Source organism: Numenius arquata, chromosome 5, assembly GCF_964106895.1.
Source record: "Numenius arquata chromosome 5, bNumArq3.hap1.1, whole genome shotgun sequence".
Classification (NCBI taxonomy): domain Eukaryota; kingdom Metazoa; phylum Chordata; class Aves; order Charadriiformes; family Scolopacidae; genus Numenius; species Numenius arquata.
Window position 1 is genome coordinate 5,322,231 of NC_133580.1, and position 27,699 is coordinate 5,349,929.

At 52.3% G+C, this 27,699-nt stretch overlaps 1 protein-coding gene across 1 annotated transcript in view; it reads right to left on the reverse strand.

The window, feature by feature from the left end:
* Positions 1–7,720: 7,720 nt before the first annotated feature.
* The window catches only part of FRMPD3 (FERM and PDZ domain containing 3), a 28,162-nt gene continuing 8,183 nt past the window's right edge, over positions 7,721–27,699 (reverse strand). Inside the window, exons 11-14 of the mRNA XM_074147975.1 lie at positions 27,495–27,674; positions 17,332–17,476; positions 11,402–12,223; positions 7,721–10,581 (exon numbers count right to left, since the gene is read on the reverse strand). Of these exons, the coding sequence (XP_074004076.1) occupies positions 7,721–10,581; positions 11,402–12,223; positions 17,332–17,476; positions 27,495–27,674 (4,008 nt within the window). The remainder of the gene's footprint in view (positions 10,582–11,401; positions 12,224–17,331; positions 17,477–27,494; positions 27,675–27,699) is intronic.

Consider the following 27,699-nt stretch of genomic DNA (forward strand, 5'->3'; position numbering starts at 1 on the left):
TGCTTTAAGTCCTTGAGAATTCAACCAGAAGAAATAGTCCACAATTCACAGAGCCTGGCCATGTTTTCTTTATTTCATCTTGCAGCTATCCTGGCCCAAAACGCTGCTGTCACTGTCCCCAAAGGCCAGCCAACTAATGATTACAAAATTGTACTTTGAGGAGGTTTTCTATCGCCCTTTGTAGGGTGTCATTAAACTAGGAATTCACCTGGAGTAAAATAGATATTTGTTCCCATACTTAGCACTGATGGGAATTGGAGTATCAATATATGGTGATTTCAGGTTTTTTTGGGTGTAACTGTAGTACCTTGTGAAATGCTGTGACCTCCAGCGAATCCAAGGGATGGGAAAGGAAGAATAGAGCCCTTTGCTTCTAATTTGTTGTTAAATGAAACATCTCTCATCTTAATAACACGGAAGCAAACTTCAGCTGTCAGATGGCTCCCTGGTGGTTCAAGTGACGGGATCTGTGGATACTGCCCAAAATTTCTGGCAGCCGTATTCTTGCACAAAATTCACATCACTGTAACCATTCCCTACTAATGACTCCCGTACTTTTGTCTGGAAGACACCTAAAAAAAAATAATAAAATAAATCTGGCAATTTTGTTGGCGTTCTTAGGTGGCCCTTTCACGGCTCAAGATGCTTTCTTCAAATGAGAGGTCGGGATAATTGCAAGTTTGCAATGGCTGTTCTGTACGTGGGGTTTTTTTTTCGGTGATGAAGCTCTGTGGTCTAAAAATAACTTCAAGGCCCCTCCTCCCTGCAAAACACAGGCTGCAGAAGGTTTGTTGCTGCAGCTTGAAGAGTTTGGAAGATGGATAACTTCTTTCCAGTTCCCCCAAATATATTCGTTTCTGGGTTTGAACCATTTGCTTCAGTCTTGGCTTAAATTCCATTTCCCCCCACCCCCGCCACCCTGGTCTTGAAGAAAAGTCCCCTTTGGTGATTTGGCTGCCACAATGTCTTTGTAGGTTAGACAGCACTTTGTTTATGAGGACAAAAGTCCACCTGCCTTAACGATTTATCACCACCGCTAGCAAAGCTCTTGGGGTAATCTCTGAGATTTGGTTGAGGAGAAGCTCTTAATGCGACAAAGTCTTTGTTAAACAAAGCCAAAGGGCTTTGCTCATGAGGTTCCTCAGCCGTAGCCTGTCTATTAGCAGCTTGTATTGCCATTAACCAAAGAAGGGACAAGGAGAAGCAGCTTTGAAGAGGGAGATGTTTATCTGGTTCTTGGCCTCAATGGGATGAATGTGATTGAAGACCAGGGGCCTGTGGGTCGGGTTGTCTCTCAAAGGGCGCTGGGGAAAACCCTCGCAGCCCGAGTGAAATTCGGATGGGAAAGCGCATTGGAGCATCTCAACTCTCATATGGACACCCTTATTCAGAATCAAAGCACCTCGTTCCCGTCGGCTTGCTTCATTCTGAAAACAAAATATATGAAATTGAATTATCTACTTCCAAGCTAAAGATTTTTATTTAATTTTCCTGTGGTTTACAAGCAGGAGTTGGTTTTGGTAGAAGAAAGAGCAAGCTCATAGCCTGAGCTGCCGTTTTCCTTTCTGTTTTGGAAATTGTGAAGTAAATTACTGTCCAATTAACGAGAACCTGAAAGCACCCGAATGGCAAAAAAACCTCCTTTTTATTTACGTGATTCTACGGAGATGCATTTAATCAGAAATACCTTTGTGTTCCATGGCCCGAGAATCTATTTTTCCAGGAAGTTTTAAGCAGCGCATTCACGCCATCAAATTTCACGCTGATGTCAATCACGACAAGTAGCCCTTGTCCCTCTCTTGGAACATTCCTGCATACAATTGCCACTCAATTACCACCAGCCACTTAATCAAGGACAGGTTTTCATGCAGAAAGGGCTGCGTTAGGTTTTTTTTTTTTTTCCTACCTGTTGCCTTGTGACTGTGCTGCGGGGTCTGTTAATGAATGGCACTTGGTGGGAATAACCCCAAGGCTCTGCCCTTTGCCTCTGTGGCTGCAAGAAGCATAAAATCCGGAAAGAAGAGTGAAGGCCAAAGAAGAGTAGAGATGGAGTATGGTTTTCATATATATACTAAATAAGGTTGGGCGATGTAAGTAAGCGGAGATACCTGTCTTCTCCCGTGCCCAGTTAAAGCCGGGGGTGTCCCAGCCGGCTCCACCGTGTCCGCCTGCGCGAGGAATTTGTTAGGATGTTTTACAGGGGAATCCAGACACCGTGCTTTAAATGAGGATAAAGTTTAGACATTACTCGCTTGTGTTTGACTGTCGGCTCCCCCGGAGCGTGATGAAAGCAGCAGTGGGTCCCAGCTATTCCGCTTGCCCTGCTGTTGTATCTGGGGCTGCTGTGATTCCTGTGTAGTGCTGCCAGGACACTGGAGAGGATGGAAATCCCGGCAGGAGAATGCGGCTGCTACGCCGCTGTGGGGATTAGAGTTCAAAGTGCTTTAAAACCACGGTGCCCGGTTGTTGTCTCCGGCTGACAATGACCAGCAAAGTCCACAGAGACACCAGCAATTTTATCCAAACCTATCCCGGGACGGCTGCTTGAGGTCTGCTGATTTTTCAGCTCCTGCTTTCAACACTTTAACCCCTGAAACCCAGGTCTTCTGGCCTTCTCCTGTGTACTAGAGGGACCAGCGGTGGCCATTGTCACTGATAGAGCCCTGGTGAGGACCCCTTGGGAGCAGACATAATTTAGAGAAGGTGAAGGAAGTGCAATGACATCAGATGGTCATAAATGCGTGTTGTGGCTGAGCAGTGCTCATGGGAGCCGTGAAGGCCCTGGAGGAAACCCGCCCCAGCTGCAACGCTACAGTTCTCTGTGCTCTGTAGCTGAGATACAGTTTTTTGAAAAATCTGTGATTCAGAAAACCTCAACTAAGATCATTTTACCTGGATCATTTCCTTTAAGGAGTATTTACAAGTGCCCAGCAGAGTGGGGCCACAGGGACAGCACCTAAAAGATGGGTACAGCAATAATAAAGGCAGGGCTTCATCATCCTTCTCGGGGTACGTACCGGTGTAGCTCCTCCCTCCGCACGGGGACATTTGACTGGTCCTGGAGCACCTATCGCCGCCGCTGTACAAATAATAACCGTGTGCCGTGAAGAAGTAATTCCTTTCTGACGGGGTGCCGATTGCCCACTAGATGGTACTAAGCATCGACTCTGCGATTGCTGATGAAACTCCCTGCTGTCAATAATATTTACAGGCTCCGGAGGTTTAGAAAACCTCTTGGCTTTTCCTTTTTTTTTTCCCGATCCATACCCAGCTTTATAAATAGGTGGGGTTTGTCCCATTCAGTGTCATCGTTAGTTAGTTCGGCATGGGAAATGGCGTGATGCAGATTAAAATAATGAGCCTGGAGGCACGGAGAAGGTGTGTGAGTCTCAACTGCTGCTGCCTTTGCTTTAGACAACACATTCAACCCCCGTACAGAGAATGACCCAGTTCCTAAATCTTTTTAGTGTTGGATCTTTATCAGACTTGGCTTTTATAGTTCCTGGAGGCTTTGGGGCACGTAGAAGGCACACATCAATGCCTTCCTCCCTGATAAATAGAGTAGTTCACTGTGCTGGGCAAAACGTGTGCCCGGAGGGAAGGGGATATTGGAAATGTCCTCTGTAGCTGGGAAACTCTTTGCCTTGCTCAGATTTCTTCCCTGGCCTGGTGTTACGCTTCTGCTGGCCTTTCCCCTGCAGACACACCAGAGCAGTCCCGCAGGGCAGCAGAACCATCAGGGAGGTCACAAACCATCACCTCTCGTCCCAGGCAGAAGAGCAAATGCCGGGCAGAGGCTGGGACTTGGCTGCAAACACGCACTGGAGCTGGTCGGGGTCTCACCTTGGCTCATCCGACAGGGATCAGGCAGGATTTTGCTAAGAGAGGGGGGGAGTTAAAGCAAGTCCCAGCTCTCCCCTGCTGTAGGGGCACCGGGAGGACCACCCTTTCCCCAGCACAGCCCGGTGCCCAGTGCCAGCGGTGAAGGGGTGAGTGTCACTGGAGGCGTTCCTCTCCCGGAGCGGGGAATTACGCATAAATGCCCATTAGCACCACAAAACCCCTGCCAAGTCAAATGGCTCATTTCAAACCTGCATTTTTACTGCTTCATGGCTTCCTTCCTCGCCTGGTACTTAACTGCTGTAGAGTCCAGCCACGTTGTGGAGTCCTTAAGCCGTGCCCTTCCAGTACGGAGATACGTGCATTTCTATAGCAACAAAAATAGGGGGTTTTGCTTATGAACAGTGTTTTGTACAGCTAAGAATAGCCACATTTCCACAAAGTTCATAAAAAAAGACACAAATGCTAGTTTGGATATTAAGATTAATATATTTAATCTTTCTTGTTTGTAAAACAAGACATAAATTTGTGTATATATATAATTTATATATTTTTTTTTTATTTATATATACTATATACAGACAATAAAAAAATTTTCCTCTGTATTAGGCTGAGAGATTTACGTAGGAATGATATAGGCATAACGGGGAGCTCGAAGAAACTCAGAGTATCGTAATAGATAATTCCCGGGGAAAAGAAAAACACAGCTCCCTGTTGGCCTTCAGCATTATAACGGGCTTTGCCCACCATGGACTGAAATCCGAATTGGCTCTTCCACCGTTACATTTGCTACATGGTTCTTGAAAGCAGGAGGCTGTCCCCAGAGCAGGATCCTCTCTGCCTTGCTGACAGCAACGGCCAAAGTCCAGGACAGCCATGGGCCAGGGGAGGTTATTGCACTCGGTAGAGGATGCGCATGTTAAAAGCACATTGTGCATTTCCATAACTCCTATGGAAGAACGAGAGATTTCGAAGGTGTGTGTTTCTTAAAAAAAAACAATAATAAGAGATGGGAAGCGATTGATCGTACGGAGATCCCTGATCGTTCCCCAAGCGCTGGGGCAAGCTGGCTGGGTCTGGCAACCGGTCTCACTCCTGGCGCTGTGAGGCCGATGCCACCATCTCGCTTTCCAGCCGGAGGGTGGGCACGATGGGGAGAGGGGCAGGGACCTCACGGGATCCGCTCTCCCCCGTGCACGCGTGGAGTGCAGCGGGTGGCAGGGTAAGGGCAATGCAATGTGTAACCTTGCATTTTTCTCCTCTTTTGGAGGGGGTGTGTGTGACTGCAGTGGAGCACCAATTAAGGCAGTCTGATTGATTAGGTCTAGAAGCTAGACTGGGAGGAGGAGGGGAACCTCAGGGTGCGAAGGGAAGCAATTAGGAATCATTTTACCATTCATCTGGAAGTGAAAAAAAAAATAATAATCAATCTGAAAACCCCAACTGCAAATAAATAGCCATCACAAAGTACTAAATAATGCTTCTTATGGCAGTCAGTCCGGTGGAGACAGGGAAAGGACCCCAACACCCTGCAGCTCCTTTGGCCGATGGCAGTAGCACTGCCTGGCTCGGGGGCAAGCTGTGGCTCACAAAGCTGATCTGGGGTTCCTCTCTAATGGGCATGGTGAAAGGGAAGAGGAGAGGGTTTGGGCTGAGCCTTGGAAGCCCAGACCTGACCTCAGGAGAATGGTGTGAAAGAGGTCTCCTCTCAGCTGCTAGCCCAGTTTCTGGCTTGCAATGGCCAAAGATCAATCTGCGTTCCTTGCAGGCTCTCTAGTGTGGACACAGCCATCCAGCAGAGGAAGGGAAACATGGAATCATAGAATCAAAGAATCATTTAGGTTGGAAAAGACCCTTAAGATCATCGAGTTCAACTAGCACTGCCAAGTCCACCATTAAACCATGTCACTCAGCACCACATCTACCCATCTTTTAAATACCTCCAGAGATGGCAACTCAACCACTTCCCTGGGCAGCCTGTTCCAATGCTTGACAACTCTTTTGGTGAATTTTTTTTCCTATATCCAATCTAAACCTCCCCTGGCACAACTTGAGGCTGTTTCCTCATGTCCTGTCACTTGTTACCTGGGAGAAGAGACTGACCTGACTTTGCTATAACCTCCTTTCAGGCAGTTGTAGAGAGCAATAAGATCTCAGCTCAGCCTTCTTTTCTCCAGGCTGAACACCCCCAGCTCCCTCAGCCGCTCCCCACAAGACTTGTGCTCCAGACCTCTCACCAGCTCCGTTGCCCTTCTCTGGACCCGCTCCAGCACCTCAATGTCTTTCCTGTAGTGAGGGGCCCAAAACTGGACACAGCACTCAAGGTGGGACCTCACCAGTGCTGAGTACAAGGGGACGATCACTTCCCTAGTCCTGTTGGCCACACTGTTCCTGATACAGGCCAGGCTGCTGTTGGCCTTCTTGATACATGGGCACACTGCTGGCTTATATTCAGCTGGCAGTTGACCAACATCCCCAGGTCCTTTTATGCCAGGCAGCTCTCCAGGTACTCTTCCCCAAGCCCCAGCTAGTGTTCATGGGGTTGTTGTGACCCAAGTGCAGGACCTGGCATTTGGTCTTGTTGAACCTCAAACCACTGGCCTCAGCCCATTGATCCAGCCTGTCCAGATTCCTCTCTAGAGCCATCCTACCCTCAAGCAGATCAACACTCTCGCCCAACTTGGTTTCATCTGCAAACTTACTGAAGGTGCACTCCACCCCCTTGTCCAGGTCATTGATAAGGATATTAAACAGAACTGGCCCCAATACTGAGCCCTGGGGAACACCACTGGTGACCAGCCGCCAACTGGATTTAACTCCGTTCACCACCACTCTTTGGGCCTGGCCCTCCAGCCAGTTTTTTACACCCAGCAAAGAGTACACCCATCCAAGCTATGAACAGTTTCTTCAGGAGAATGCTGTGGGAAATGATGTCAAAGGCTTTACTAAAGTCTAGGTAGACAAAATCCACAGCCTTCCCCTTGTCCGCTAAGTGGTCACCTTGTCATAGGAGATCAGGTTAGTCAAGCAGGACCTGCCTTCCATGAACCCATGCTGATGGGGCCTGATCACCTGGTCTTCCTGTATGTGCTGTGTGATGGGCACTCAAGATGATCTGCTCCATAACCTTCCCCGGCGCCGAGGCCAGACTGACAGGCCTGTAGTTCCCTGGATCCTCCCTACTCACACGTATTAAGCCATCGCCTGTTGCACAGGGAGGACCTGTGCTCAGGACTAGGACATCGGTGTCTGAGCTGTAAGAGCAGAGCCTGCTAGGGTAACCTAGCTCTGCCCCAGGATTATGGCATCCCACCCATGCTAGGACTACTTCCCAAGCCCCAGCATAGCAGCAGGGACCTGCACCCCCGAGATCCCTTCTGCTGCTAATTACGTTGCGTTTGTGGGCCAGGAAGACCCGGGAGGCAGAAGAGCTGTTTACGTGGCAAAACACTGGTTTGGCTCCAAACTCCCCAAGTGAAGCCAGGAGATCTCAGCTCAGTTCCTGCTAACTCACTGGCCCACCCCACACCATGACAAAGGTCTTCGCACAAGTGAGGCCCAGAACTACGTGAAACCAAACTAGCGTGGAGACGGGGTGACTGTGCCTCCCCAAGTACCGTCACCAATAAGCCACCATGGGAGAGCAAGCAAAGCAGCTGCTTGAGACCCCTGACGAGCTGGTTGCACAGCTTGTGACAGGGCATGAATTTACCCTTCAAAAACACAACCATCCCTTCTGCAGAGATAAAAGGGCATCTCCCCTACCGCAAACCCCAGTAGATGTGGGCCTGTAGACATGTGTCCTCACCAGACCTATGCGATTTGAGAACCACTAGCCCATGGCCCGGCACACACTGGCTTGTTGGTTTTCGTAGCTGGCTTACTTATTGATCAACGTCTTTAGGGAGCGCGTGAGCGTGCCCATGACAGTGGCAACCGTGGCTGACTGGCGGGCAAGCTGCTCCACCGTCTGCTGGTGGCTCAGCGTTCTGGCCGTGGACTCCTCCGCAGCCTTCAGGAGGAAGGTGTAGTTTCTCACCACTTCCTCCACCTTCGTCAGCAGCTCTTGGCGCTGAGACTCCGAGCGCACGACGTACACCAGCCTCACAAACGTCTCGATGAGGCTGCTTAGCACCTGGAAGCTGCTCGTGATGGCGGAGAGCATGTGGGTAGGACTCTTGTCGACGGCTGCCACACGGCGGCAGGAGGCCCGAAACTCCTTGAACTTGAGGGCGAGCTCTTGCTTGTACTCAGCCAGCTGGGAGATGTAGGGTTTGCAGTCCCGGACGTCAGGGCTCACCACACACTGCCTGAGGATAGTCAGGAGCTCATTGGTGTCCAGCTGGACTTGCAGAAACCCATTGGGAAAGCTGTAGGCATGGCCTCGAAGGGTGTTGATCTTTGCCAAGCTCCCCTCAAAACTGGAGGTCCTTAAATCTATTTCCTGGGTCTGGCTGTCATTGGGACTGCTACAGGCTGTTGCATCTAGGACCTGAAGAGTCCTGCTCATGACTGGGACCATCTGATTGTCCAGCTTCATTCCTGGGAGCAGCTGCATGGGGATGGAATAGGACAGCTCATCCTTCTCGCTCCCGTCATCTGCAACATCGCATTTCCTGTAGTAGAAGCAGTACCGGATGGAGCAGCACTTCTCATCCTCCATATCTTCATCCTGCAGCTCAGCAGGACTCGGATACATCTCCTCCTGGACAGAGAACACCGCTGGACCCTTCTGGTTCTTTTTCTCCTGAACTATCTGGACATAGGAGGGGTCAGCCACTCCAGAGGCTTCCAGGATTTTGCTCTTCAGAACAGGACAAAGGATGCTGGGCTCCAGCTCTTTCTGGGGGGCTTTCTGCTTGGTTGTATAGATGTTCTGGTAGATGTCAGAGCACAGGGATGTCCTATCAGTCTTATCTATTTCACTGACACTGTAGCGACGCAAGAGCTTCCTGTAGTGTGGAGCACCCATGCACTCTCCCCGGGAAGCGCACGTTGTCAAGCAGGAGACGCCGTTCTCTGGATCTGACCGGTAGTCTCTGGACTCTAAACTTGTGGATCGTATCCGCTTGCCTTTGGAAGGGCTGCTCACGCTGGTCAACCTAATGGCTTCCGCCTGCTTCTGGTCATCGGTAACTTTATCCTTCCCTCGCCTCTCCAGTTCTGGCATCACCAACTGGTTAGGGGGTGGCCTCACCCCCCGGCAAATCCGCTTGCAGTCGCAGCTGCGCCTCTGCTCCCTGGACATCCCTGGGACTTTTTGCACGGGACTGCTCCTCAGCTGGCAGCTGCAGCGCCCAGGGGCAGGAGGGTGCAGATACTCCTGGGGTGGGAGGTCACCTTTGCTCTTTGGCTTCAGCAGCTCTTCCAGGAATTCCAGCTCATATTGCTTCACCTTCTGCAGCTGGGCCTGCCGCTCGTCTGTCTCCTTCTTCAGACGGGTTGGAAATGTTGCAGAGAACAGGTTCCTCAACCTGAAGGGAGCTTTTGGAGCTTTGGGTTTAGCTGGGACATCAGCATCTTGCTGGGTCACCTCCAGGACTTTTTCTACTTTTTTGGAAGGCACAGTGCTGATCTGCAGGCTCTCGGATCTGGGCATCAGCTGGATTGGCCCTTTGGGTTCCTCACCGGTGCCCCTGAAAGTGCTCCCAGGTGATGCAGAGTGCAGGTTGCTACTCTCAGCTTTTAAGCTTTTGACGGAACTTTCCTGTTGCATTTTCTGACCTTGGTTTGAAGGAGCTGTGTGTTTCTGAAAGACGAGGCTCGTAGCTTCCCCACCTGCCTTCTGACCTGGCTCTCCGCTTGCCGCTTTCCCTGGAGCATCTCTACTCACTTTTTGCTGGTAGCTTTTAGAGGCAAAAGTCTTACCGGGCATCATTTCCTCACCTGCTGAGGTGAGGAGGAAAGCTTCAGCCTTACTGCCATGAGCTTCTTTAGGACTTGGAGAAACTTCACAGTGCTGCTGCGGAGAGAGTTGCTGCTGCTGCTGCTGACAGTTGCATAAAGTCTCTGCAGTTTGGGGACCTCCTTTAGGTTTCAAAGGCTTGCTGCTGGCTGATGCACAGCTGCTGGTACCGTTCAGGTTCTTGTCTTCTTTTGAGACTGCTGCCACTTGGGGAGTGGAGCCTTTTGCGTTTGCCACTTGCTGCAGAGCAGCTGAAATGATGGCTGGAGTTACACCACTTTTTTGATCCAGGAGGAGCTTGGAGCTCAGCGGGACCTCTTTGGGCGACTTCTCTTGTAGGTCCTGTGCCTGCTCTCTGCTCGGGGCTGCTGTGGCATGCAGAGATACCTCAAAGGCAGCTTTTGTGTGGCCTTTGCACTCAGAGCCTGGCGCGGGAGCCCCCCTGTTCTGGTCATTAAGCTGGGGGGTCAGCGCTGGCTGGACAGCCATGGTGTAGCTCCTCTCAGCGTGCTGCTGCTCCTGTTTGCTCTTGCAGTTGGTAAGGTTGGGGCTTTGGTGAGAGAAAGCTGGCTTCAATGAAGGGCTCGGCTCCTGGCGGCCGAGGGGGTAGGGTGAGGTGAGAACAGCCTGGGCAGCACAGCTCTGGATTCGGAAAGGCAAGTCCTTCCTGGCCAGGAGGTTTTCTTTGTTGATGTGTTGAGCGAGGAAGTAGGCTGCGTTTTGATGCTGCTTCATAGCGGAGACCATCTCCGAGACATCAGTCAGCTCCGAAGAGTTGGTTTCATGGCCAGAATCCAAGGATGATTCAGGAGTGATGGCAGCCAGAACAATAAGACCTGAGGAGGGACACAAAGAAAACCCCACGACAACACTCATGCCACACTGCTACGCAGAGGAGAGGGAGACTCCATGTGCCAGAAGGGTCACAGGAATGCAGGAGATGGCATCCCATCAGAGAAACTTTAGTGACTTCCTGGAACTAAGAGTTAATACTTTTAAGAGAGATCACTTGTCAGCATTGAGCTGGCTTGCTAATTCAATTCAGCAAGAGTTCTTGGTCCAGGAAAAGGTCCTGGGAAGCTTTCCAGTGTCAGCGATAGCAGAGCTACAGGGATTTGTCTGGAGCAAGATAGAAAATCAGGCAACAGCTACTCTGCTATAGTGAGTAGGGTAACCAAGGTGGGCAGAGGAACAAAGGACTGTCCTGCCAGCAGGCTGGTCCCAGAGACACCCATTTGGCAACAGGTTTGCCCTGTGAAGGGCTCACACACTGCAAAACCTGGGTGGGAATGTGTGAAGACCGAGGGTCAAAGGTACCAGCTGAGAGGGGTCCCTCACAACAGGGAGGAACTCATGATCACAGAACTGGTTTGTTAGTGCCTCACCCCAGCATCGTGGCACATGGACCATGGCAGATACGGGATAACTGAGAGACTCCTTCAGCCACTGTCAGGGAGAGAAGTCCCACATCAGCTTCTTAGAAACCCTCGGAGCGGCAGCTTGGCTGCTCCTGGTAGAACCTGTTGCCCCATCTTAGTTTTTACTAGAAGCTGCTCCAGAATCACATATAGGATGGGAGAAGGAGACTAAAGGGAAGGATGTACCATAGGAAAGAAAGGCTATAGGGAAAAAAGAAAGTCACAGCCACTGAAATACCTGCTGTCTGCTGTGGTGGGGGATGTGGACAATCCTCAGAAGCAGCCAGGGCTTCCAGTGCCTGCAGGGTGGACACCAGAGCATCATCCAGCTCTTGGGCATGGTCTCGGACCGTCCGTGGTTGCACGTTGTCTATCAGCGTGACAGGGATCTCGTCGTAGAGGATGCCACAGAGGTGCCGGCCCTGCTCCTGGCTCTGGGCAGCCGCCCGGCGCTTGGGGTCGTCCTCGTCCGAGCTGTTGTCTCGGAAGCCGGGAGGGGGGGCGGCGATGGCGGGGAGCAAGGACGTCGTCTCGTCTTCTTCCTCATCGCTCCCGGGAGGAGGAAGCGACATCAAGTCCACCATATTGTCCCGGGTGCTGCCAGACTTGCCCCCCTTGCATGAGGCCAGCCGGCTCTTGATTTTGGCTTGGCAGGACTCGCAGTAGAAGTGGGAGGCGTCGCTCCGCAGGTGGGTGTCTATGGTGTGCGCCCTGGCCCTGCTCGCGTGCCTGTCTTGGTCAAGGCCATCCGGGTCGTACTCGTTGGCTGCCCCGTTGTAGCCTTGGCCAGAGCTTTTGGAAGTGGGGTCAGATTTGGTCCGGGGACGAGTTTCCTCAAAAAAAATCAGGTTTTCATTGATATCTGTCCTGCTCTCTCTTTCCTTCCTCTGCTCTCGCATGTGCAGGTAGCAAAAGCTGATGAGCTCCGAGTCCGAAGCCCTGGTGGTTGGAGCTCCGGCTGCTCCGGCGCCGGTGGCAGAGCCACCCACCAGCCCGCTCTCTTTCTTTCCCGAGTGCCCTGCCGTGGCAGGCCGGTGCAGGTTGTGTGCGTTGATGTAATCTAAACCAAAACCACAACAGGGACATTAGCAGCAGCACCCGGGAGAAAGGAAAACAGCACGGGGAAGCCAGGCCACCCGGCTGGTCTTTTGGAAAATCACCTTCTGCAACCCGCTGGGCCTATCTGCCAGTAATGAGTGTAGGAAGAAATGTCCTGCACTTGCAGATGATAGAATGGTTTGGGTTGGAAAGCACCTTTAAAGGTCCTCTACTCCAGCCCTCCTGCAATGAATAGGGACATCTTCAGCTAGACCAGGTTGCTCAGAGCCCAGTCCAACCTGACCTTGATTGTTTCCAGGGATGGGGCATCTACAATCTCTCCAGGCAACCTGTGTTTCACCACCTTCATCATAAAAAATATTTTCCTTCTATCTAGTCTGAATCTACCCTCTTCTATTTTAAAACTACTACCCCTTGACCTACCGCTATAGGCACTATTAAAAAGTCTGTCCCCATCTTTCTTATAAGGTCCTGTTAAGTATTGAAAGGCTGCAGTAAGGTGTCCCCGGAGCTTTCTCTTCTCCAGGCTAAAAACCCCAACTCTCTCAGCCTGTCCTCATCAGAGAGGTGTTCCCTCCTTTTGATCATTTTTGCGGCCTCCTCTGGACCCATTCCAACAGGTCCGTGTCCTTCCTGTGTTGAGGGCTCCAGAGCTGGACGCAGTACTGCAGGTGGAATACTTTCCCCAGAGTGGAGTAGAGGGGCTTAAAGAGCCCTTAGGGATACCATGCATGGTGCCACCAAGAGCAGGGGGAGGACTGCTGACACTTGAAGGCAAGGGACCTTCTGGCTCTGAGACATCAACCCCTCCGTGTAATAAGGAAAGAAGGGAAGACCTGGAGGAGGCAGAAGGGAGAGGGATGTACAGAGATTTACATGGTGGATGTGGAAGACGGCCAACTCGTAAAAAGCCCACATGGTATCAAAGAAGTTGACATGCCTTTTTTTCCTAAATCAATAAAATTTGGATTCTCTTTAACAAAGAGCTGTTGAAAGTGTTTTAATGATGCCTTTAGGTGTGGCTGGGGTATAGCGATGATGGAGGCCAGAAGAGCCTAGAGGGTGGCTGGACCGGATTGAGAAGCACTTGAGCTCCAGCCAGCAAAAGCCCTATGACACACTGATGGACCAGGCCACCTCGCGTGGTTTGCTCCACTGTCTCCAAAACAATTACATGCTATAGAGTTTGATCATATAAATTTTATAAAAGTTAAATATTATGACATTTATGATAAGAAAGTATTGACCCTAAAGCTGTTTTTTTGCAAGGAATTAGATCAATGACACCATGGACCAGCAGCACAACTGATCAGTGCCCTTTTACAAACAACCTTTAGACGTAAGAAATATCGTCCCGTTCCTCCCTCTCCATCTCCCCATCTGTCTCTTTTCCAGACTAACCACAGCAAATTCCTTTAACCTTTCTTGACAGGTCTGTTTCCTAAATGTCTCAGCTTTCTTATTGCTCTGGGCTGGATTCCATCCATGTCGGCTACCTGGGAAAATGTCTTGTTTCTGAGCTGCGTGACAGCGGCAGGAAGAGGAAGCGAGATCCCAGTAGGTGGCTGGGAGGCAGAGCTGGGCAGAACCAGGGGAGGGTTGGGCAGCACAGCGGGCTCTGAGACACAGGGATGCGGGAGCCACATCACCAAGCCACCGGCCACATTGAGAGGACAACGGGGAGCAGCCTGGCCACACGCACGAACGAGGACCTTCAGCCTCAGCCCGCCAGTTCACCCGTTCTACGGCAAGAAGGAACTGTTGTCACCATTTTTGCATAACGCTGGCCAGACCAAGCAGTTTTCCTCGGGAAACTGCTAAACGCGGTGCAATATTGCCTTCCGGGGAGACATCCAAAGCAGCTTGGCTGACTTGAAGTGACAGACACCCCCCCCCCAAGTCCCTTGTCCCCCACTGCCCCACGATCCACGCGTTGTTTCTGCCTGGCTGACAGCCATTGGATCAGGCTGGCTCCAAAAGAGCTCTCCGCTGCTGCTGTTAAGCATTTCCCAGCACAGCCTCCCCTCGCTCCCTTGTGCGAGGCAAGCGGCCGAAATATTGCTGGAACTTCTGGCCAGTGGTCCAGCCCTCAGGAGGGGCATCTGTCTGCGTTACAGGTTGAGTTGCGCAGCTGCGTTGAGAACGGCTGCCAGGGGGACGCAGGCTCCGTCTCACCAAGTATAAATTAAATCAAATAAATCCCAATTAGATTCATTAGCTCGACAAATTGGACAGTTTGTCTCCCCAAACACATGTTTGTATTATACTGTTCATCACCTGCAATGCTGAAACCCCAATCAAAACAATATCTCTCTCATTTACAGCCACGGCAGTACTCAGCAATGACAGCTGTGTGAGTGAACTCACGGCTGCCGCAGCTGGGGACGTTCAGTGCTGGGCTGTGGTGGGGTGGCATGGACCAAAGCAGAGGCTTTCCCAAAGCCAGGCACCTCTGATGGGTCATGCCAGCAGCCTGCCTCGCTTGGACAGCCTCGCTGGCTGCCCATGTCGAGCCCTGTGGCTGAATGGGGCCAAAACCCTAAAATCCATGATCCAGCTGCTGGATGCTCTGGGGGAGAAGGTCCTGACGAAGAGCTGAGAGAGCAACCAAGGGCATGGAGCTGCTTGGCAGATGGTGGTTGCTGGTGGGAGTGGGGAGAGGAAGGAACCTGGTCTAGTGGGAGGTGTCCCTGCCCATGGCAGGTGGGTTGGAACTAGATAATCTTTAAGGTCCCTTCCAACCCAAACCATTCTCTGATCCTATGAAGGGGCAGGGAGGTGAATTGCCTGGGCAGCTCCTGGCAGGTCCTGGGCATAGCCCTTTCCTGCGGGGGGCAAGGATCCGGCATAATGGCTCTGCAGGGAAATGTGGAGAGATGGATCTAACTGACAGCATCCGGACAGAGCGTGCATTTCTAAAGACGTCTGCGGTTCAGCAGGAGGTTTTAATGGGCCTCAGGGAAGATGGATGTGCTCCTCTTCTAGGCAAAACGCATGGGCCAGGACTTGATTTTACATTTAAGGTTCTGGCACAGCCTGCCTGCAGCCTGGAAAGTCAAAGCCTGGGCTAACTTGATGCATCCCAGTGGGGCTTTCTTATCGTTCCTGCAGAGATGTGCTAATGATCAGCAGTCCCTGCTCCCTGTGATCTGTGTAGCGCCTGAGAGCTCAGCCTGCAGCTGTAGCGAGACCAGAACTGTGAGCAGGCTTTGTTTTCTCAATGTCCACTAAATTCACTCCTCCTAAAGGATGCCTGAGCGGCTGGGCTGAGTCTGCTGGGTCTGCAGGGAAACTCTTCCACTCCACTGGTCAGAGAGGTTTTCATCGCACCCCTGAGGTCAGAGCAGGCTACCCAGAGAGGGGCTAACTCTTTGGTACGAAAACCATGGATCCATTGCTCCATCGCTGTCCTACCCACACTGTGACTCCCCCCCCCACTCACTCCAGTCCCTTGGTTTCTTAAGACTATCAAGAAAAGGGAAAGGTCTATTACCCCTTTTGGCGTAGGTTGGGACCATGCCCAAGAAGCAAAACCTCCCTGAGAAAAAATCCTGGCTGTTATCACTGTTGCTAGCCTGTGGAAAAGCATCACTCGCACAGACTGAGACACCCCCTGAGTGACCAGTAACTGTGGGTGGCCCCAGCCTCTCTCTGAGCCCCTGGGGATGTTCTGGGATGCTCTCTGCTTCCTACCACGTTCCTCTGACTCCCCACAGCCATGTGTCCCCGTAGCCCCTCTCAGGGTGACATGACCACTCTGATGACAACCAGTTGGAAGGACCACTCTGATGACAGCTGGTTAAGTTGGAAACACCCTCCGCTCCTGGCAAAATGTGACTAAAAGCGTTTCTGTAGGGCGCCCAGAGCAGAGAGCACAGTGACAGCTGTCGATAAGAGGCACCAGTGAAGATAAGAAAGGAAACCATGCACGTATACTTACACCAACATCACCTGCCAGATCTCTCCCTGGGTTCACTGAGGTTGCCGCAGATGCTTTCCTGAGGCCTCTTGTGAATGTGTCCTCCCACATGTGCTAAGTCCGTGTCTGGGGGCCTTCCTCGGACCTCAGAGGCACCGAGTCCTTTCCCAAGGACGCTGCTAGCTCTCGGCACTCCTCCCACCTCCCCCAGCTTGCCTCCATCCCGAGGAGGCACTTTTGACGCTATACCAGCTAAACTGAAGACTTGTCACAGCTCTCTGGAGCTGCAGTGTCACTCAGGAGGTCTGGGGGCAACCTTCCAGAGCCAGCTGGGTTGGTATTTTGCCCACCTCCAGCCACTGATCCTATATTTTATATTTCCCTATACAAAACATATTTGATGTGAACGCTGCGTGGAACAACAGCATCTAGCTCATGGTTGGCTCTTGTTTGAAATCACTCTTGAGAATCATTAACTCTGGGAGTGACTCACACCTGCAATCCATCCTCAAGGAACAGAGCATCAGTGCTGGTGGGACACAACCTGTCTTTCAGGTGTTCTGGTCTCCAGCTGTTCCCAGACCATCCCTCTGCTCCCTGCATCAGGCTGGGCACCTGAAAAAGCTGGGACATCCAAGTTTCCTTCCTGATTTTGGAAACCAGCAGAGCAGCCACGCTTGAAGAGCTGCCCGTGCAGCCCAGAGCCTCACTGATGAAGGGCAGCGGTGCCCAAAGGCAGCAGGAACACAGTCCCTGACTGAGTACATTCACGTCGGTCTCCGGAGTCGGGATGCCAGCCAAGGAGCGTGTGCTGCATCCTTGCAGCAACGCACAGGCTGTTCTGCGAGGACCCAGCTTTTAGCTGGCAGCATTTACAGGTCTGTTCAAACGGCACCTCCCGGATCTGCTCTAGGAGCTGCCAGAACAACCCTTGCAGTGAGCGCTCAGGGTCCAAGCTGATGCCACAAGTCAGAGCTCATCCAAAACGAGGACTTGTCTCCTTGCTCCTCGTTTTCTGGTTGAAAGGGGGGGGGTCTGCTGGTTCTGCAGGGGGAATGGGAGCAGAGGGGCGATGCCAGAGAAACCCTTCTCCTCTCTAATGCTGCAGAGCCCTGGGCGGAGGGAAGAGGAGGAGGAGGAAGAGGAGGCTGGGGAAGGGGCTCGCACGGAAAGCAGAGGCTGAAACGTACCTGCCTTGATAATCTGAGGCGGGGGCGGCTGGCTGAGGGCCCTGGAGAAGATCATCTTCTTGGAGTCCACCAGGAGACGGCAGTAGCCTGCGATCAGGCAGGCAAAGTTGGTGGCTTCAGGCCACTCCATCAGCAACACCAGGGGCTGGAAGGCAAAAAGAGGCAAATCACGAGGGCCATGCTGGCATGGGACCAGCAGCGCTCCAAAGGGCTTGTGCCGGGGCACTGCACTGGTGTAACTGGTGAGCTGGCTGGCACTTTTAGCACCCACACAGGAAAAAAACCAGCCAGGTGCATGTCCTTGCTCCAGATCACTCAAGAAATCACTGTGCACAAGAAAGCACCTCGCTGCAGCTGTAAATCCCTGTTTGCTGCCTCCCCTGAGGATGATGAAGGAGGTGGAGCCCCGCAGGGCACAGGCTGTGCATGGCAGGGCCACCATGCGACTGGCTCCTGGTCGTTTGTCTGCACGTCAGTGCTTTACCTGCAAGCACCAGTTTAACCATCAAGCCTTGGGGAGCTCGGGGAATTTGTGGAGTCTCCAGCTGCCAGAACCCCTGTTTCATTGCAGGCACCACGTCGCCCTCCCATAGATTAAGGAGTCTGCTTCCAGCAAGATGCAGAAGGGGCAAAACCCCACTACAGGCTCCCCCAGCCACCACTCCGAGGCTGTGGATCTTATTTACATCTCACCCTTCAGAAAATTAAATTTGTGCTTAGGAGCAGATGGTGTCTTCTCTTTTAGGAGAGCGTTTATTCGCACGCTAAAAAAGGTCTTTGCTTTAAAGAGAAGAAAAAAAATCAGACACGATCTGTGTGCCACGTACAACCTCACTGCACAATCTAGCGGCAGACACCGTGACTCTCCGACTCCTGGCTTGTCCTGAGGAGAAGGTCATCTTGCCAGGGCAAGCTCTTGGGGTGAGATCCACTCTTACCCTCCCAGTGAGGTCCCATACACTGCTGGGACCCAGCTGGGAACAGGAGCCTGTGCCAGCACAGCTCGGTCGAGTGGTCCACATGTGGTCTGAGCCCCCAGAACTGCTCGAGATGGACCCATGAGATGGAAAAAAATTGACAGTGCCTTCAATAAAGTTACTGCGTGGCAGCTCTAGCCCTCACCTACCCCTTGCACAAAGCACCCCTGCCTAAAGGACGTTTGTACCCAGGTACAGGGCTTATCCCAGGTGACTGGAGGATGTTTAGCTTCTGCTATGGCTCGGGCTGCCCGTCCTGCCATGCTTGAACTCTTACACACCGACAGCCCTCCAGGACTCACAAAAACTTGTTTACCACATCCAGGGCAAACGAAACCTGTTTAAAAAAAAAAACACTTCAGCCTATGCAGTGTGAAAAGCATAAAAGCTATTTTGGTTTTCTTGTTTTATAACCACAGGAGGTTCCTGGTACCCACTGGCCAATTCTGTGCTCTGCTCAACACTTGCTTTTTTTCAGCCACTAAGCCAACTCCGGCAAAGGAAGACCTGGCCTTAGAGCACATCACCCTCTGGGCCATACAAGGCAATAAATCTGGGTGTGAAGCCATCAACCCTGGGCAGAGCCGTGTGTCATCCCCAAGCCACGCCAGCCCCTGGCAGGGGGTGATTCCTCCTAGGGCCAGGGTAAAGAAGTTCCCTCCTTGGCTGCTGTGCAGGAAGAGAAAAGAAGAGGAATAACCTGACAAGCAAAGGCGCTCTGCTGAGGGGCTCTGTCTCTGCTCGCTTGACGAGGCTCTTTCTGCATCATGGAAAATAAACCTGAGATGACACAGATCTAAGGGAAAGTATCAAGATAGAGAGAAAGGAAAGAAGAGATCCTCCACATAGCTCGAAGGAGGCAGGCATGCAGAGGTGAGGGGGGGTGACACCTCTTAGCCCAGCTCCAGTCTTGACATAGGTGATGAAAGGAAACCATGTGTTCTGCCGTATGAAGCATCCTTAAAACAAGTGCCTTCTACATAGGGCTAAGCCTTCTTGGGTTTTTCAAGCCATCTGTTGAATAAAGAGTCATTTGCGCATTTCCCCCCCCACCCTCTGTTATGCAGCAGCGAGGGTTTGAGTGCTAGCAACCAGAAAGGAATCAAATGCCAAGGGGAGGGAGGCAATAGCTGATGAGTATCCACTACAGGGAGATTAAATGAAGAGGCTGAGGTGGGTTGAGAGCTCCCTTTCAAAAAGAAAAAACAGGGGGGTAGTTTCCACCATGTGAGAGTCACACGCTAGAGATTCACAGCTGGCTCTCGGGGACACCAAGGCTGAGTGGCAGAGAGTCATGGACCTTCACTGCCTCCCTGTCAGCGCTCCCTGTTCAGCCCGTGCTGCCTGAGACCCAGCCCTATCTCCATCTTTGCTCAGATACCTCTGCTCCGGGATGCTCCCACCCATCCAGAGATGGGACTATTGGTCCTTGCTGGCAAGAAACAGCCCCTGGATTAGTCCTCCTGAAGGGAGACAGGACTGCGACCCAACCACCCCGACTGGTGTTTCTTGCCTACAGATAAAACATATGCAATGCATCAAGATGCCACAAGCTCCCTGCCAGGTCTCCGAGCCAGCCCAGCCAGCTTCCAGCAATTGGTGCATGGCACCACTGGGGTTAATTGTAGCGCTCTGCTCTGAGAAAGAGGAATCTTAATACTGATTAGCATTACAGCTTAGCGAGGGGTCTTAGAAACGATTACTCTCACATCCTGGCAAGCAAGCGGCGTGAGAGTTCTTCTCTAATTGTCAAGCATTCAAATATTGTTATTAAGGATTAAATCACTTCAGGGGCAGCTTGAAGCCGTCCACCCGCGCTGCCGGCAGCGCTCCAGCCAGCTCCCCATGGTCTGGGAGTCCGCGCTGCCAGGGCTGGCTCTGTGATTGGATTATTGGCTGTTTAAAAAGGTACCGAATATGAGCAAAAGCTGCTGCAGCCCCTGAAGCCGCTCCAGGGGCTGTGCATCTCCCCTGGCCTCGGTGGCTTCTCTGCTGCTCACTAACAGAGGTCCGGCTGTAAACCTTTCCCACGTGGAGTTACGAGACTGAATCTCTCTCTTCCACTCACCTGGGAAATTTTGCCAAGATCGCAGCACCTCAGCTGCCTTCGAGACATTCACCCTGCCTCCATGTCTCCCTGAAAGTGGCCAACAGGTCTGAAAGTGATTCGTGGGGTCAAGAGGCAAAGAGGCAGCACGACTGCAGCAGCCTTGGTTCCTTGAGAAATCAGGCTCCAAAGAGGAGGTGTCAGGGATGGCAGCTAATGGGGATGTTATTTTTAGACGTCGGCAATCTTGGTCACCTTGTTCCATGCCGGCAAGGCAAATGAGATCTCATGGAGACAGCCAGGCACGGGCAAGCTGAGCAAACATTGACTTTCTGAACAGTTGCATGAAAAATTTCCAACTCATGTTGCTACGGGTTTTAGTTGGTCAATGCTGGACAGCTTTGCGGGGAGCTCTAAGTGACAACAACGCAGGACTACAGCCTGTGTGCTTCCTTGTGATACCCATCTCTTGTGGCGAATGGGATTGATCTCCTTTCCTGCGGAAACATCCTGCAAGGAGCAGCGAGGGCTCGTGCCTGTGGTCAGCGTTGGCCTGGTCCCCAGGGGGATGGGGCTCATGCAACATCCCTGCCTCCCCCTGCCATTTTTTTAACTCGCTGCTCAATCTCAACCAGACCTGACAAAAAGGCAACAACCTGAAAGAGCATAAATCTTCATCAGTTTTCTAAACCCGGTGGTACAGTAGAGCAGAGAGACTTCTGTGAGCAGTCAGAAGGCAGGGAAGGATGCAGCAGGAGCAAACTCGGTGTCATTCCTCTAAGACCTGCTCCCTGCCCTGTCAGCACTGATTTTTTTGGAAGTTGCCACAAAATGCAGTACCTCTTTCCCAGCTGTTAATCAGGAGATGGTGTTAATTACCAATGGGGGAAAAGTTATTAGCTAGGATAACCCTCCGGTTATCCTCCCGCCATGCACCGATGGCATGTCTCATGCCAACCAGCCCATCCTCTTCCTCCTCCTCCCCGGCACATTGTCGCTGTGACAGTGACAGGGGCTCATACCTCGGTGGCCCTGAGGGCTCTGTTTCCCTGGGATGCCAGAGCAGAAACATAGAATTGTCTAGGCTGGGAGGAGCCTTTAAAATCATCGAGTCCATCCATCAACCGAAAACTGACAAAACCACGTCTCTAAGCACCGTCTTTTAAATACCTCCAGGGATGGTGACTCAGCCACTTCCCTGGGCAGCCTGAAATGCCTGGCTGATTTTTGTCAGGGCAGCAGCACCTTTAGGATGAAAGCTGGTTTTACACAGAAGCAAAGTTACTAGGATAATCCTAACTGCTCTAAAAATGCCAAACATCAGATTCCCAGCAGGAAGCACAGGTAAAAGTTCATCTCTGACCTGTAATATGCCAACATGAAAAGAATCAAATTTTAAAGAGAATGCTCTTTCTCTATTTAAATGCATAACACCAGCCTGAAATTACTGATATTTTGATCTTTCACTCATACTGGTTTTCTAGATTTTCTAGTCCTAATGAGAAAAGGACATTTTTTCACTTAGAGTTTGCCGCTTGGCAACCAATCTCTCTGGAAAGTAAAAATACATTTGTATTGGATATAAGAGATGAGTTTTCCATTAGCTTATTAAGGATATAGCACTTCTTCTATCATGCCCTGCCTTTAAATCAAACGTCGGTGTCCTTCTGGAGGATATTCTCTTGTTCAGACAAAGGTGAAGGTTTCATAGAAGAACTTCAGGAGGAAATTTTATGGCCGGGGTTATGCTAGAGGATCTTAACAGACCCCATATTTAAATTAATTTATGACCTGGTCTATGCATGTTATAACCCTTAAGCTTATGTGCATTTCCTTTTAATCTCCCGCCTTTATCATGTACTTTCGGTCTTACCCTGCTTCCTTTAATGTAGTGCAGGAGAAAGGTGGGAGATGAATTTACATAATTTATATTCCCTGGCTTACTTGCGGTGCGCTGCCAGGTTTATATTTAATAATATAGGCATCTGGGCCTAACGAGACAGCAGTCAATTTTTCACTTGTACATTGACCTTTCCTTCCCTCCCTTTAAGCATTATTAACTCAGTTCTATCAATACCAGGCTGCTTGTGATTAGGACCATTATTTCCTATTTGTTGATCAATAAACCTCCTGCCTTCGTTAGCAGCAGACCTGTGGGTTTCTGCAGCAGCGTCTCCTTCGGGTCTGAGCAGCCTCTACCTCCGCTGGGTGAACGTCCTCCTTGTTCCCTGCATGGTCCCACGACACGTCACAGCAGATGGAGAGGTACCTCTGTAGACTGCAAACTCACGGGTGGCTCCTCCGCTCCTCTTTGATGGTCCCTTGCGGTGCTGCTTTGTCCTGAGGAAGGAGCAGGTCCAGCCTACACCTTCTCATCATGCTGCAGCTGCCACCCTGGCCGGCTTTCATCCCCTCCACGGCTACTCAAAGGGCTCTTTTCTGGGGGATCTCTAATAACCAGAGCCTGCTAGCACCTTTCCTCCGTGTTTCCTGTTTGTTGAAGGAAGTTCTCAGAACTCCCAAGGTTCCAGCACAGCGCTGGATGCCCGAGGTCTGCTTGTTTGTTGATTTTGATTTTTTTTTTTTTTCTCCTCCGAATAAACAAATCAAATTTGGCTTTGCAGGCTTGGAAACTCATCCTCTCCACATGTAGTCTGACTCTTGTGTTTCTGGCTGGCTCCCATCCCGGTGCCCGCGAGCAGCACCATGGGTGGCACTGGGGCTGGCACCACACACTGGGACGTGCTTTGCTTTACATCCCGCTCGAAAGGCTCTGCGAGGGGGAAAACTGCATCCACACCTCCCACCCCAGGTACGGAGCCAAAGGAAATCTCCATCCCTCCTTCTCTCCCACGAGATGACAGTGTTTCAGAATGGCTTAATGCAAATAAAGATGAATTCAGTTTAGGGAACCACAGCCTTTAGGGCCAGCATCGCTGCAAAGCCTCCTTCTTCCTGTAGGAGAAACCCGATGGGTTTCAGTCATTGCTTGCACGAGTGGGTGTAACACTGGCCTCGCCTGCCCTCAACAGTTTGACGGGGCTCCCCACCATTTTCAGACTACAATTTGGCAAACGCACGTACGGCCTCGGCACCCACAGCGTGTCCCTGCCACGCTCAGCTGGGGGAAGCACCACGGGGCTCGGGGCTGGCACCCGCTGCCACCGGCTACGCTGGGGAAAGCTGGGAGGCAGAGGGGTCCCCCATCGCATCGCCCAGAGGTGTCCCCATCCCATCACCAGTGAGAAGGAGGGCTGGCCAGCAAGCAGGACTTGGTTCCTTTCCAGGGGGAGAGGAGAAGCTGCACCCCAGCCGGGCACGGCAGCTTTTTATTTCCCTGGCAGGCTGGAAGCACGCTGGAGCCCCTGGGACACCGACATCAATAGCCAGATTCCAGGCACAGCAGCAGCCGGGGACCTTTCTGAATTAATTTTTTCCTTTGTTTTCCTCTGTCGAGCCTTGATCTTGGCTGAAGCGCCGCTTGGCTGCAGGCCCTGTTGGGAGACATGAAGTCAATTACTCCAATGCCTTTGATTGAATTGCGCTTGGCGAGGGGCCAGCTGCCGTGGGCTCCTGCCCCGCAGCCCGGCACGGGGACAAGGCACAGCCTGGGCCATCTCCTCTGTCACATTGCAGATGCTCGTCCGGGCTCAGGCGATCCGGCTGCCTCCCCAGTGTTCCTCTTTCATCTCCATTCAGAGGGCTTCGGCAGCTTTTTTTTTTTTTTTTTTTTCTTTTTGCCAGCGTGTAGACTGTTAATAATAAAAAGCTCAGCGGCGTGTGGCTGTGTAAATCAGAAAGGGGAAATGCTCCATCTGAAAAGGCATTTCAGTAAGAACAAAACCTTTGCTTCTGCAGGAGCTGCGGAACCGCGCAGCCAAAGGTGCGCCCTGGTGGAGCCACCCGGCTGGACGTCAGGAGCTGGCTCCGAGGTGCCCATGGAGCTGAGCAGATCTCTCCATGCTTCCTGCACTGGGGAGCCTGGGCAAGCGTGGCCAGCAGCCACCCCTCTGCCTCTCTGCATCCCATCAGTGGGCTTGCCCAGATGCCGGGCAGGAGATGCCAGGAGGTAGAAGAGGACTTTGCAGCCCTGGCGCTGGGGAGACGCATGTCTGGATGCCCAAACTTCAGCTGGCTCAGAAGCATTGGCCGCTCTCAGATGCTGGTCCCAGGAGACACCATGTGCCACCAGCCTGTCCCCAGCAAATCTACGAGCTCCAGAATCAATGCTCCAATGCTGGCAAGTCCGGAGGGCAGGAGGAAGAGCAGAGAAGCGGTGGCTCCAGCAGAAGTGGGACTTTGCCAGGTGGGAATGACCCCACGATCCTGCCAAACGCCCGCACGGCTGCAGCGCAGCTGGGGAAACACCGTCCTGTCCCCAGCCACGTGCTGTGAAGTTTCTCAGCACGTCCAAGCAAACCTGCCCCGCTCCCTCCGTGGCTGTCAAGGCAAAACCTGCTCCTCTCCTCCCAGCAGCTCCCTTGGACATTGCAGGGAGTCAAAATCCTTCTTGGACCCAGTAGCAGAGGCCTGGAGGCTTTTGTCGCTCTGTCCCGAGATTGTGCAGCTCCTCTACGAGGGGTCCTGCCAGCATTTACCCCCTCTTGCCACCCTCGCAGTGGCAAACAGCTAAAGAAAGCAAAGCAGAGGCACCAGCCCTGGCTTTGTATCCCAAATGGGCTGTTTTAAACAGAAACTGAAGCCGAGGATGGAAAAGCTCCCAAAACAAACCAATTAACTACCCAGTGAATAATTTATAAGACAAACACCGTTTCTTTTCCTCCTGAACTAAATGCAAATGGTTTACGATCTCCTCAAGTCTGCTTGTTACCTGAAAATCTTCCCCCGCTCCTTCCCGGCAGGTCCGTCTGGGCTGTGGTTGCAGGCACGCAGCGGATAAGGACGTTTGAGCTAGTGGGGTCTGGGTGCGCAGACCTCCCGGCTGGTGGCTGCCCCATGACCTGACCCCCCCTTTTTTTTTGTTGTTGTTTTTGGTTTTTTTTTTTTTTTTTTTTTAACCCTTAGGATCAGCTGCCCATCGTCGATAAACCTGGCGCTCAGAAATTCAAAATGGCTTTTCTGCACAAATCCCTTACCCGTCACCGAACATCTGCCGTTTCCACAGTAACCCGGCGAGCAGCTGCGAGGGGCTGCCGCCACCCCACGGCTTCTGGCTGTCTCCCCTGCATCCCGCATCCCTGCCGTTACCTGGGCAACGCACCGGAGCCGCCCCGGCTCCAGCATCCCACAGAGCATCACCGGGCATCACTATGCCACAGCCCTGGGGGGACACCCCCACCTTCTCTGCCATCCGTGGGGCTCCGAGGGGCTTTCAGGGACAATATGGAATTGAGTGCGGGTCCCCAGGGCAGTCAGGACCCTACTTCAAGCACAACCCTCTAACGTTTTACCACTCAGGGTGGAAACGGTTTTATTTGCCACCCGGGGCTTTACCCAGTGACACGTTCAGCGCAAAAGAATAATTGCAGAAAGCAGATTAGCACTGCGAGGTAATGATCTCTTTTTTTTGCCTGCTTTTCTTAGCTTGCCTCATCCATCGCTGTCCTGCGTAGGATTAGCATATGCCTCATTCTGGAGCAGACACTCTGGCTTGGAAACCCAGCCCTTCGGATAACAGTTAAAAGAAGACAGATAACAGCAGCCTCTGCGCTGGCGGGGTGCTGTTGAGCCTGCCAAGATTCACAAATGGGACGCTCGCCCCGCTCCAGGCGGGCCGGGGGGGCTTTTGGTGGGTGTAGGCAGCCGCCTGGAACTTCTCAGGGAGATAAAGCTGCTGTGCGTGTGTACGTGCTTGCGGGAAGCTGTACGTGAGCTGCCTTTTCTCCAGCAGTCGGGAGGCTGGATAGAGGGGATGCGGGAGAAAGTCTGCTCCTACGGTAGGAAAGGGCTAGTGGCGTTAGGGAGTTAATTACTGCTGCAGAGCACGGCCGAGGGGAGCGGTGCTGCAGGATCCGTGGAGAAGCCGCATGGGAACTGCCACCTAATTTATAGCAGATGGACGTCAGCATCACCTCAGCCTCCAGCACGTCTGCTGCTCCTGCGGCCAGTCTCAGCTGGGGAGGGGACAACTGCCCTCTCCCATACCAGGGAGGGGATGGTGGCACCAGAGGGGCCAGTGCACCCCACCGTGAGCTGGCTGCATGCTGGGGGCTGAGCTGACGCCGGCAAGATGGCCACAGAGCTACGTGACAGCAGGAACATGCCGTTCTCCCAGCGAGCCACCAGCAATCACGGGATCGTGATCAGCCTATCATTAATGTATTAATACCGTGATTTATACACACATGTCCAAGGGGCGTGGGCACCAGGAGGAACCAGAAGGGTTACTCGTGGTGTAGACGATATCGCTTGATTATACCTGCCCCGTAAGCAGTAAGGAGAGCCCCTGGACACAGCCCAGGCAGCTGGAAGGGCTGGGCAGGGAGGGCTTCCACCTGCCCAGGCTGCAGGGGGGCAGGTTTGAGGGTTTTGAAGGGCAGGGACAGGCACAGCAGGACACCAGGACTTCACACCTGGGCGATCACTGACCTCAGTGGGATGCAGAAGAGGGGCTATCACAGGTATTCCAGTTGTCCAAACACCCACTGAATTACAAATGCAAATAAAGGGCTTCATGGATGTTGTGGTTTAGGCCAGATTGGGCAAAAATGAGATGACGGATGAGGCTGTTGGAGGGGACAGCCAAAGCAGAGGGGACGAGGATGAGCGCGGCTCTGGCAGAGGCTACTGGGGTGTTACTGCAGCTCAACAGAGCTCCTGGACTAGGCACAGCAGCAGCAGGAAAACAGACTTGGAGGAATTAATGAGCCTGGTGGGAGAAAGTGCTAAAATCCCCCAGGAGAGGAGGCAGCAGGAGAATCCTAAACAAATCCACCATGAGTACATCTGCGAGGCCACAGCTGAAATTTGGAGCACAAGGAAGGGGCTGCAGAGCCCCTTTAGGGGAAGAGCTGGGTGTGGGGAGGCAGCAAAACCCAGGGTGTCCTGGAGCAGGGACACAGCTACCTGCCTGAGAGTCTCTGTCCTGAACCTTCTCAAAGGTGAGCACCGAACCCCCCACCACAGCCTCCGCACCGGCCCCTCTCCCCAGTGCTTGCCTCCGTGGCACCCGTGCCTACCTTGGCATCCAGGATGCTCGTCTCCACTCGGGCCACCCCTTGGTTCTCCCTGAACAGCTGGATCTTGCTGACCTTGCTGAACTCCGACAGCACCGTAGTGAGGTTGGTCTTCAGGTCGATGACGTGGCTGATGCCGTGCCGGGGTCCCACCAGAAGCGTGGTGGCTGGTTGCTTCTCGTCCTGGTAGCACCAGCACATGGGGAGA